The sequence below is a fragment of the Dendropsophus ebraccatus genome, chromosome 4 (assembly GCF_027789765.1).
Source record: "Dendropsophus ebraccatus isolate aDenEbr1 chromosome 4, aDenEbr1.pat, whole genome shotgun sequence".
Classification (NCBI taxonomy): domain Eukaryota; kingdom Metazoa; phylum Chordata; class Amphibia; order Anura; family Hylidae; genus Dendropsophus; species Dendropsophus ebraccatus.
Window position 1 is genome coordinate 111,714,045 of NC_091457.1, and position 12,531 is coordinate 111,726,575.

The window sequence follows — 12,531 nt, forward strand, 5'->3', positions numbered from 1 at the left end:
TTTGTTTCTTTTGTCTTACATGTTATTCAGAATAATAAATCATTATTTTTGGGGTGTGGAACCAATTGTCTGCATTTCTATGATTTCCTATGGGAAAGTTAGCTTTGGTTAAAGAGTGGATTTGGATTACAAGCATGGTCCCGGAACGAATTATGCTCGTAACTCAAGGCACCACTGTACTCTGTTACATCATCCAAAGGGTGCTATAGACTGTACTGTGACACAAGCTATTCACAAGAAGAATGGTCATACTGTCAACAGCCAAGGCAGCAGCCCGCTACAGCCATTGACTGGATGAGTGGGGCTCACACGTAATGGGTCCCCTCTCAGAACAGGGAGCATCCAGGGGACCAGGGGTAGGGGACAGTGGACTCCTTTTCAGCCCTTAAAAAAAAATAATGCACAGACTGTCATTTTATGAACATTACAAATACTTGCTATAACACAATGATTATAACTGCACTATTTAAAGCCTACTAACAAATACCTATATAATCCATTCTAAAACTCTTATAAAGGGGTAACACAGGAGAACCTGCAACTGCATATCCTGCCGCAGTCCTGAAGTGATAGGCACACTTTAAAGCTATTCTGTATACACCAACCCACCCCACCAAACCACTAGTATCATCTATTTGATGAGAGTAAATCCTTACCAGTTGTGTCTTTTAAAATGCGCCTGGTGCCTTGGTTAGAGCAAAATATTATCTTTTAATCTCTAGCAGGCAAGTCAAACTGGTGCGGCCTAGAGTGTCTTTGCCCCAGGTCTGTGACACCTCTTCTTTCTTTCTTTCTCCCCCCCCCCCCCCCCCCCCCCCCCCCCCCCCCCCCTCCTCTTCATTAGGAAAACTCCCAGGCAGGATTTCTTCTATTCATCACTTGTCTAAACAGTGTACCGCTGCTGTAGCAACACAGGTGCAGTTTACACAAGCGATGAATAAAAATCCTGCCTAATATATTCATAACATTATTTTAATATAACCCCCACCCCCCCAAAAAAAAAAACAAAATAAAAAAACTGGAGCCGTATTTCTTCCTCTTATCCCTCCATTAAATACACACATTTTCCCACATTTTCTGATAGTTTACTAACTTATCTTGCTTTATGTAATTGATTTTCTACAAGCCTACCGCCCTATTAGTATACTGTATCAACAAGCATCTATTTGGGGCCTCTGGAGAGATCCATTTTGAAGCTAGTACATTCCTGGCAAAAAAAAGAGTAATTTACTTATTGATTTCTCCCCCCCCCCTGTTATTAGATATGGCAATTTGTTCCCAATAACCAAGCAGGGAAATTTTGGGTTCACATTTACTCTCTGATCTATAAACTACTTTTATAAATTGTAATATTTAACATTAAAAGGAGAAGTCTGGCGTTATCTAAAACCTGGCATCCTGCAGGCGAGGGGGGGGAAATTGATCAAAATACCAACTTAGCTCTCCTCGTGCCCACGGTGGGTGGCAGCAGTGGCTGCAGGAATCCCTGCCAGTAGGCGGGCAGTGGCCACATGACCCTCTCCCCCTGCAGCCTGAGACCGCTGCAATTAGCGGAAACGGTCCGATCTTTGTGCATTTAAAACGTTTTCCCCCATCCGTGGTAATCTAGTGGTGGGATCGCGGAGGAGCAGTCCCTGCTACTTATCCGACCGGGGGTCTGCTGTATCGATCTCAATGAGAGATCAGAGTTGTAATACTAAAAGTCCCCCAGGCGGAGATCTAGTAAGTGTGTAAAAAAAAAAGAAAAAAAAAAATTTTAATAAAAAAGAAATCCCTCCCTTAAAAATAGTCTGAGTCGCCGCCTTTTCCAATTTTTGCGCAAGCGCAAAAAATTCCATAATGCACAATTGTGCATTTTTGGTCACATTAAACCCAGAAAAATTGTAATAAAGAGTTACATATATGCAAACAAGGTACTGATAGAAAGTACAGATCATGGCACAAAAAATTACACCTCACACAGCCCCATAGACCAAAGGATAAAAGCGTTATAAGCATAGTAATAGAGCAATTTTAAGGGTACAAACACATACACCGTATACGCTGCGTATTTACTGCTGCGATATGCAGCAGATTAGATCTATATAACTGAACACAGCATCAAATCTGCTGCAGATCTGCTGCGTATATGGTGTGTGTGTGTTTGTACCCTTAAGAACATTTAGGAGGAAAAAAAAGTGCAAAAATGGAAATTGGTTCTGTCCTTAAGGGGCTAAAGGGAGTATGTTATTTTTAACATACATATACATTTAATGGCCAATCTGAACTCCCAGGTATTTAAATGTATCCAATACTACAATACCTGGAATCTAGGGATCAACCATTGTTCATGACAATCCCTTTTACTTAATAGGGCATCACAGAGAGGGTTGTACCCCACACCAGGACTCTCTTGTTTTCCAGGGTAACAAACTGTGGTTCTCACTCTGGTGGACTGAGCCAGGCCATGTGATACAGTGGCAAATATGTACTGGGGAAAAAACAAGGGAAAAACATGGCCAACCACAACTCTCCCCCCCAAAATATCAATATCTGACGGGGTTTCAGCAGAAGTGATCCGCTGATCACTGGGCCAACTCCTTCATGAAACATTTCCTTTAAAATATGTACAGTTTCTGAAGAAGGTAAAGGGAGGGGGCAGTAAAACTGCCAAAGTGGGGCCAGGAAAATATTTGTTCCTCAATGTGGTAGAGATGTACTTTATAAATGGATGTTACAATTGTCATGATTAAAAGACAAGCAGTGACCTTCTCAGTAAACAACAAATAGGAAGGGAAGAAAAGTAAGTTCCATTCCCACAGGGTGTCTGCGAGCTGCGCTGCCGCTAACAGAAGCTGACAATTTTCTCATCTCATTTTATCTGAGCTTCTGTGGGGAACGTTGCTGGCAGCTGGTCTCACGCAAGACTTTAATCAGGGATATAGCTTCTCTGGACATGCTAATGGAAATGAGAGATCCTCTGCCTCAGACATCAGGCTCAATAAGCGCAGATGACTTCTAGTACATGCTGGCAAAACCCCTCCAGGGACAGGCAGCCCCTTCCCCTGCGGCATCTCTATGTGCTGTTTAACCCATGTATGGGCCACCCGCTGGACTAACAGGCATCTTACACATTGACTGTGACAGGCAAGAAGCTGGAATGTGAATCATGCCTGCAATGTCGATTTGTCATTATTTACATTTTATTTCTCTTCTTTAAAAGGTTATTTGTAGGATTGTTAAGACTCAGGCGGGGAAATACAAAGACCCTTGCCCAGGTCACCCCCTTCGAGTAGCCTCTGGTATTGCAGCATATAAAAAATAATAAACGGAAAAGTAAAAACATCTGCCATTTAATGCTGAGTCCTGGGCTCTTTCAGATAGGGGAAATTGGAGAATAGAATGATGGATTATAGGATGGCGGACTAAAGGGCTGACACATTATGTATGTATTTATTTTGTCTGTTCTATCATTAATCAAATATAAATGGGAGCTAATAAGAGGTACGTCCATATATCTAAGGAAAAATCTATTCCATATGTCTGAGTGAGGTTATTTCTGTAGTACATCATTATCAGCAACATCATGGCTATTGATAATAAACAGGGGCGTAGTGTCGACCATGTTCAGAATGCGTTGGAACTAAAAGGGCAGGCTAGATGGACCAAGTGGTCTTTTTCTGTCGACTATCTTCTATGTTTTCATTTTTCTAACCACTCCACAGTACATTGGAGGCCTGTGCTGGATTATTAGACTTTCTGTTTTGTGAGATGCCAAAATAACAAAATTTGATTCTATGAAGAGAAAACCAAAAGACATAGCTACATAAGTGCTTACCATTGATCAACTGCCAAATTTAAAAACTAAGGTAGTAAGTACACATTTTAATGTTTTCTCTTTTAAATCAACTAGTGCCATAGAGTGCCAGAGATTTGTAATTTACTTCTAAAAATAAATAAATAAATGTTTCCAGTACTTATCAGCTGCAAAAAGTCCTGCAGGAATACCACTTCCTGCAGGGCATAAAGTAGCTGATAAGTACTGGAAGACTTGAGAATTTTTTAATAGACTCAATTAGAAGAAATTACTAATATCTGGCACCAGTTTATGTGAAAGATATTTTTTTCTGCTGAATCCCCCTATACACAAACTTGTCTCCTTCTGTTGATATGTTGCACCTTGGCTCCGATTGTTGACAGCTGTTTCTAGGTTATAGACCACCACTCTGTTATATATATATATATATATATATATATATATATACACACATACATACATACATACATACATACATATATACACACACACACAAACACACATACACAAACAGCCAGACCATTGCTTTTAGAGCAGAGTGGTGGTCGGTAACTAAACAATGAGCTGTCAACAATGGGAGGGAGAGAGGAGCATATCAGCAGAAGGAGACAAGTTTGCTAAATAAATGTATTTGAAAGAAGATTTAAGTTAATAAGCCCTACAAGGGAATTCCCCTTTACCAAAATTTTATATACAAACTTTTTTTATATTTAGTTTTCTCCTCCCACCCCCATTTCTATTGGATTCTGATGAATGCTACAAAGTATCAGTTTCTCTAGGATCAGTTTATTTACAGAACCCAAAAATACAAGGATTGTATTGGCAGATTTTCCATGCTTAGTCACAATCCTCTTTTTCTTACAAAGCTGTGTTTGACAGATTGGACAACAGTTTGCATCACTTTTTCAATTTCTTGCCATTGACTTTAAAGGGTGGAAAAAACAACAGATCATGACTGATCATGATGGACCAATTCTTTCCACACTGACAGGAATTTATGTTTTTATAACAGTTTATTGATTTTCTTTTTTTTTTCTTAAAAAGGAATGGTTTATTAACTGGCACACAGCGGTGTCATTGTGTCCTCCAAACCAATTCCACACACCAGCATGATGAGGATCTTACTAATCAATAACCAGTAACAATTATTGTTACCAGCTTCTTAAAGGGGTATTCCCATCTGGAATAGCTATGTCCTATCCACTGAATAGGGCATAACTAAGAACATGGCAGGTCGGACCTGTGTATACCACGGATAGGGCAAAACCACGCCAGATAGGAATACCCCTCTTAATTTGTTGCTTGAACGGCTGAAGTTTTTGATCCTCTGTTCTATTCACTTTCACAGTGTCAGAGAAAAGACGCCTGATGCGGTGATTTTTTCAGAGCCAGTCTCCTTGAATAAGGGAAGCAGCATTGTAGTTGTCTGCTGTATAGAAAGGACAGGAGAGGAGCAGAAAAATTATATTCACTCAATTGCACATGAAAACAACTCAAACAGAGTGATGCCTCCAACCGATCCACTCAAGGTGGAATTGATCTGATGCTTATTGTATCTAAGGAACATGTCAGCGACCGGAACAAGTCAGGTGACCTCTTCTCGCACGCAGGAAATGTTTGCTGAATTATCTCCCCGCTTACTTTGCTGCAGACTGTATAGAGATACTGTAAGAGGAGTATCATCAGTTTTAATAGGGTAGGAATGTATTTAAAGTGGACCTGTAGTGATTATAGTAAATAATGGCTCTGTAACCTATATTTTTCTTGTGCTTTTATTCCAGGCTGTGAGCTCTACTGGCATTTTCAGACTTTACAATAGCAGATATCTTGGTACTGCCCTGCAAGGACCTTTCCCCTCAAAGACATCACCACCATAGAACTACATTGATCAGTGTTGGAGTTCAGTATAGGCTCTGCTGTTTTTTGTGAATAGTTCTTATGGTGTAGCCAGCTCAGCACCTTAGCACAGCTAGCTGCTCCGCACGAGCCCCCACTCCAACAGCGTGTGAGTAATAGCAAAGAAAGTTCACCTGGGCTCAGCGATGCAGTGCTTGAATAAACTTGCTTTTATTTAAGATCCAAAGAACAACGGAGACATGTAATGCGCTCTCTCAGACCCACGCCAACGCCTGCTGTTTTTTCTCTTCATACATGTCTTACTGCAGCCAATGGGAAGAAGGAGGCTGTGATAACAGAAAAGTACTAATACTTTCTGAGCGGAAAATAATAGGAGAGGGAAGGAGGATAGCACACGGATTAATGCTAGAAAAGGAAGAATAGGAAAAACTGTAAACTTTTATTGAAGGGATTTTTTTTAAACATTAGCAAGCCTTCTGCTTCAATGGTAACTAACTGGCACCCTAAGATGTTTTGCGGAAGTGATGATTGGAGTCTGGCGTGGCACCTGTCATACAATCTCCTAAATGCTGTGATGGGTCACTATGTTAGACTCTGACGGTGACTGCTGGCTGCTGACAGCAGCCGGTATATGCTAGGTATAAGGAAAGCTCAGCTCCTGAGCCCGCTTCATACAGCCCCAGAGCACATTCAATGAACAGTGTCTCTCACCAAGGGGTAAACACACACCCCTAAAACATGGAGAAATCAAAGTAATTCAGTAGTGTGTACAGTATATAAACTGCATATTTTGTAGTGGCATTGGCAGCATTGTTTTACCTGCGGCTCCGTCCGCTTGCTTCATTGTGCGCTATGGGAAGTTCCGATGCGGGTGCGCGCTGATGCGCCCGCATCAGAACCCTGCGTCCAGAAAAATCATCCGGCCGGTACTTAAGTACCGGCCAGGATGATCTGGGCAGAGACCGGCCGTTCCGTGACCCACCCAGGGTCACGGAACGGCTGGTCGTTCACGTAATGTTAACATAGCCTAATTCTGGAAAAACTGCATCCCCAGCAATTAGGGGGCGCCGGACAGTTTAAGAAGCACTGTTGTAAAGCATGCTCTAGATTCTAAGGGCTGCAAACTAACTACAGAATGAAGACTGCAGACCCAAACTGAGCACAACGTTTCTAACTGAATGTACCCACTAACAGTTATAAAAATATATTGTTCCCAATTCAAAGGTGTCCATAACTTTTAAGCCCTAATGATTCCAGACAGAAATCTTGGGTTTGAGAAACACACGCACTGCAATATTCCCTAGGCAGACAGGAATAATATGACCATGTCCATCATTCTTACCTTCTGAGCCTCCCTCACACAGTTCCGATACTCTTTGGCAAGGTCGCTGCAGCCGAGAAGCTCCTGGGGGTTTTCTGTGTAACACTTGAGAATATTGGACTGAAGATTCATGCAGACCGGGTCATAACTTCTTTTCCTACAGAGAACAACAAACGTACTTAGAGGGTAAAGAACGAACATGATACAAAATTCATCTAGCCCATGGACAGTGCCCTGAAACGACCCTATGTCTCTAAATTGCACCGGACAGTCTATCACAGAGAACCTGGAACAGGTAACAGATTGTGCCATGCTTTGTATTCAGACAAAAATACAGTATGTAGCATAGAAATAGAGAGACATGTGCCAAATACCAAAGTTCTAACAAAATATAGTACAATCACCAGGGCCGGAGACAAGTGCAAAACTATTGCATGCCAGATTATACTTTATCTACCGCTCTCAGGGACCTTAGACATAGAACATTTTCTGTTGGATTATTCTATAATATAGATTAGAATGGGTTCCACATAGATTATATTATATATATACATATTGAATTTACAATTCAGTCCTCAAAAAAAGTGTTATTGAGTAACTGAACCCGGCTACATAGACATAGGAATCTTGCAGTCAGAGATATAGGGGAAGACATATTAAGACTGGTGTGTTTGCGCGTCAGAACTTGAGGTCTATGTTGGCTTTGATCTCAGTTATAATTATTGTCAGGTTCTTGTATAAGTTACAGTAAATGTACCCCCCCATTTCCTAACCCCCCTTTTCCTCTTCCCATGGGGATGGGGCTGTGACAAACAAATAATATAAAGAAGTTGCTTGGTATTTTATACCTAGATGATATCTGGATAGGGTTAAGGTTGTGAAGCCCTACACTTCACCCATACCTCTTTCCTCACCTAGTGGGACGATCTGCTCTAGGTAGTGGCCCCCAACTGGGTAAAATTTCTGATTAAGGGTAAAGTGAGAGGGATAGGGAAGACACTCATATAAAAATCAGCAAAGCAGGGTCAGATATCACTTCCAGGTAAGAATCAACATACAGAAAGATAGGTCAGGTCCAAGAGTCTAGTCCAGTAGAGTATGCCAAGGTCCAAATGACAAAGACACAAGGGGTAATGTAGGTAACAAGCAGAGAGTCAAAAACATAATACTACTATATCTAGCGGGAACATGTTTGAGGCACAGAAGACCAATCACATGTGAATGTAGCCAGACACTACTTTATTAAATCTGGTGCCCTGAGACAGCATGATATGTTGGCACTATGCCTGATAGGCATGGCTTCTGCACGGTCTAACATGGTAGCAAACCCTGTCATTAGTTAGGCTGGCAGCCACAGCAATGCAGTTGGCACCACAGAGGGAAGACGCCCTGGGACACTGACAGTCCATGGCTAGGTATTTTGCTAACACTGCCCATGGGAAAAAGTATCTAGAAAATATTTTCATACAAAAAGTATCCAGAAAAAATCTTCATACAAATCCTGAGGGTCTATAGTATTAATACATAATAATGGTAAGGGCCTCAGTAAAGATAATTTCAAGGGATTTACAATGTGAATATTATATATGATGAATGCTTCTCAGATTGAAATTCTCTCTAAATGTAAGTCATGTTTTTCTTCTCTAATTTCTCTTTAAAACTCTGCCACGCGAATAAATTGCTGGTTTTGTGTCTGTTTTAAACCTCATTTTCCTCACAATGTGTATTGCCAGCACACTGTGTAAATAAATCATGGTTCTCCTGCGGTTCTGTACTGCGAGAAAGAAATAGATTTGATTGTTCATTTATTTCCTTTCTCAATTTATCAGCCCAGACTCTGAGCTAAGTGCGAACTGGCAAACTGGGATCTCAAAGAATTTACAAGGGTTTCTTTTTCATTTACAGTAAGAAAAAAAAAAAAGAGATAGATAAAACACAGAGGAGTACGGTTATTTGGGCCATGGCTTTGTATCCATAGCTAAATGCCTCAACCTTTTGCAGGACGCCAGTTTACCTTCACAAATATGACACATTCAATTTCCCAGGAAAGAACCAACACTGCTGAAGCGTTATGTGCCTCATGTCTCCTCAAGGTGTGGAGATTTACAGGTTTCCATAATATGCATGCTTACAAATGGCTGTTCTTTAACCCCTCACTACCTTAAGCATTTTGAGCCTTAATGACATTTTTTTTCCTTTTTCCGGTGACCGTGCAAGAGACTTTAAAAAAATATTTTTTATATATTTTTTTTCTTTTCAATATAACTGTATGTTAGCCTTTTGGGGTACATTTATTTTATTGATTAGCTTTTATTACTATTTGTTTGGGGAAGAAAGACTGCAGTTAACCTTATTCAGTGGGTTGCTGTTGTTGTTGTTGTTGTGGTTGTGATTTTTAGCAAGGGAAAAATGATTACAAAGAAAAAAGATATATACATTTTTAAATTAAACAAAATGTACTGTATAACATTTTTATGCTGGTTGACAGTGGACTAAAAGGCAGATGTGTACAGTAAACCTGAAGCCCCCACTGTCATGGTAAAACATATCCCCTAGGAGCACATTATGGTATGCCAATGGGCTGAGTGAGCATCTCCTCTCTCTGTCAAACAGCGCATGTGTTATAGTCAGTACTTAAAATACTTAATTTGTGGTTAAAGGGGTCATCCAGGCTAAGAAAAAAATGGCTGATTTCTTTCAGAAACAGCATGACCCTTGCCCTCAGTTTGGGTGTAGTTTTGCTGCACTGGAGTGAATAAAGCTACCTTGTAATGCTACATATAATCTGAGGACACTGGTGATGTTGTTGCAAAAAGTATGCACCAGTAACAAACCATGTGGCATTAGCTTTGCCATGTGTTACTACACTGCCTCTTCTTTAGTGTAATCTATAGACAGTAAATTACCATGTTAGAGCACTATAAACTTGCCTCTTAACACAGCCAATCTTACAGAAAAGGGGATGCACCAAGAGCCAAATTTCTAGCTAACAGTGTGAGTCCTAAAAATTGTGCTACCATGGATCAACCATTTGTCACATTTCTAATGAATAGATGATCAATGTTTATCACTGTAAAACCCCTTCATATATCTTTGTAATATTCAGAATCCAGAATAGATATCAAAATTCACTACAAAGACATATAGCTAAATTATAACATTCTGGCTCCCTGCAGTCAACACTAGGGGGAGCTGAGGCACTTACTGCATACTGTTTTATTATGGTGATCATGTATAGACAGTATGCAGTGAGATTCATGATGTGCATGCTTTGCAATATATAGACACACAAGGTGGAGGTCATTGATAGGTGCTCAATGTGCATCTCCAGCTACCTGCTGTAAACTCTTATTGCCTCATTTCTGTACTATAGCTAGTAAACTGAACTTTGACCCTTATGCAATCAAAAGATATTTTACATTGTTTGCCTTATTCGGCAGAGGATATGTGCAGTCAAATCTTGATAAGTTTCCAACAACCCCAGACCCAGCGAGACACTGGTGAAGACACGTCCAGGAGTGCATCCTCTTCTAAATGAAATCTCATCAACATATCCTTCTCTTATTATTACAGTCAACATCAATCAGGTAATTCTGCCTTGGTGTGGAATGGCGGTGTTGTGTGTTCTCCTTAGGAGAGGCATCTGCAGCAGGGTGAATATGTGAGCCGAGCTTTTTATTACTGGAAGCAGAAAGCATGCTCTCAGTGAATTAGTCATTCATCTTAGTCAGAGCCAATCTTGGGATTCCAGGAAGATGTATCATTAACTCACAAGTGGCTGTTGAGCACTGAGAAGAACTGAGGAAACAATGCAAAAATCATAGAAGGCTTTAGAGGCATGAACTAGAGAGGGAATGTCAAAATACTGGTGGGATGGATTGGGGGGGGGGGTTACTTACACGTGGATGTACAAAAGAAGGGGTGTATGTTGTAATTATTCCAATAAAGTATCTCTTATGGTATAATCCGTTCTCAATGCACTCAAATTCAAACACTAAATAGATTAAAAAAACTTGACTTTAAAATACATGTAATACTTTAAGTGCGGCCCGGGCTATGATCAATATGCAGATCTGATCACATCATGACATTACACTATCCACTACATTTACAATTCTGTAGGTTTCCTTTTAGATTTGAAGCTAGGACATCATATCACCCTTTCACCCCCTTGCTAGTTTATTGTTTTGATACTGCCGAGGATACTTTTAAGAGGTGTAGTGTTTACACATGATGTAGTACAGTAATTTGCACTGTGGGATTTCATCTAAGCTGTTAGGGTTTTGTTCATCGGCATACGCTGTTCGCAGAATCCAAGTACTGTGAAAAACAGCAGTCACGTGATCAGACGGCTGTGCACGCAATGGCAGACTTCAAGCTAATGCCTAGGGTCACAGAAGCACCCAGATGTATTCTGACAGGGGTCAGAGGAGGACTAGGCTCTGTGTTTTGTGTTTTTGTCTTTTATTTAAATAACTCCTAAGTTTTGCGACTTTGTTAAAGATATCTGCTTGCACACCATGAATACAAACATTGTCATTTACATCTAGGAGGCTGAGAACCTGTATCAGTCTAGTCCTGCCGAGATCAAGCTTCAGTTGTAACTAGTCTAGACAATTTGTAAATTAGTCTGGACTGCATACTAATATGCATCATGTGCACAGGTACATTTTAGGCTATGGGACCAAAGAGGTAATAGTCCTTATTGAGGAGAGCGTCATAGTGTTGTTTGAAGACTTACAAAACATTCAAGCTTCATTTTTGGGAAGAATGTGCAAAGCACTTCTGTGATGACACCTTTTGGAGACAGCTTTCCTTTCAAATCAGTGTTTGACCGAGATTAGAAGCCTTAGAACATGACCAGTGGATTTAAAGAGGCACTCCAGGCAAGGGGCTTTTTAAAAAAATATATGCTGGGGGATGGGTTGTTTAAAAATAATAAAGGACATTTACCTCCCTGGCTTCCGCAGTACCGCTGGCATAGGCAGATTATAATGAGAGGCCCTAAGCTCCAGGGGGCCCAGTGAGATTGCCCCCATTATAACACTGCATATCTACCAACCGTCCTGCCTCTGCATTGATACCACAGTATTTTTGCAGTAGTAGTTTTGCAGACTGCTAGAGGATGACAAAGCACACTAGGGGCCATGTGGGTACAAGAGACGCCACTCATTTACTATAATGCTGCCTATTACCCTCATCTACTGCTGTCTGCCTACTACTATTTCTGTCATCTACTATAATGCTACTTACTACCACTCCCCTCATCTACTATAAATGCTTCCTACTACCACTCCCCTCATCTACTATAATGCTGAATACTACTACTCCCCTCATCTACTATACTGCTGCCTACTACTACTCCCCTCATCTATATAAGTGGTGTGGGGGTGTGGATAGCTGGGGCATGGCTAGTGGGGTGGGAGAAGGGCTAGAGGGGGCGTGGTTAGCAAGAGGCCCATAATGTCTTAAGAGCCTGGGGCCCATGGTACCCTTAATCCACACCTGATCGCTGGTATCTTACTGCTCTGTCACTCTGCCCTCTTACAGGACCTGT

At 40.9% G+C, this 12,531-nt stretch overlaps 1 protein-coding gene across 2 annotated transcripts in view; it reads right to left on the reverse strand.

Annotated features, from left to right (window-relative positions):
* Window positions 1-12,531, reverse strand: part of CHCHD6 (coiled-coil-helix-coiled-coil-helix domain containing 6) — a 236,229-nt gene that overhangs the window by 68,611 nt on the left and 155,087 nt on the right. Inside the window, exons 8-9 of one of the 2 annotated variants that reach the window (XM_069966732.1) lie at window positions 6,996-7,131; window positions 5,395-6,058 (exon numbers count right to left, since the gene is read on the reverse strand). In XM_069966732.1, coding sequence (XP_069822833.1) covers window positions 6,053-6,058; window positions 6,996-7,131 — 142 coding nt within the window. In that variant the 3' untranslated portion in view covers window positions 5,395-6,052. Of the gene's footprint in view, window positions 1-5,394; window positions 6,059-6,995; window positions 7,132-12,531 lie in introns of those variants that run through there. The other variant, XM_069966731.1, reaches the window with a different exon arrangement.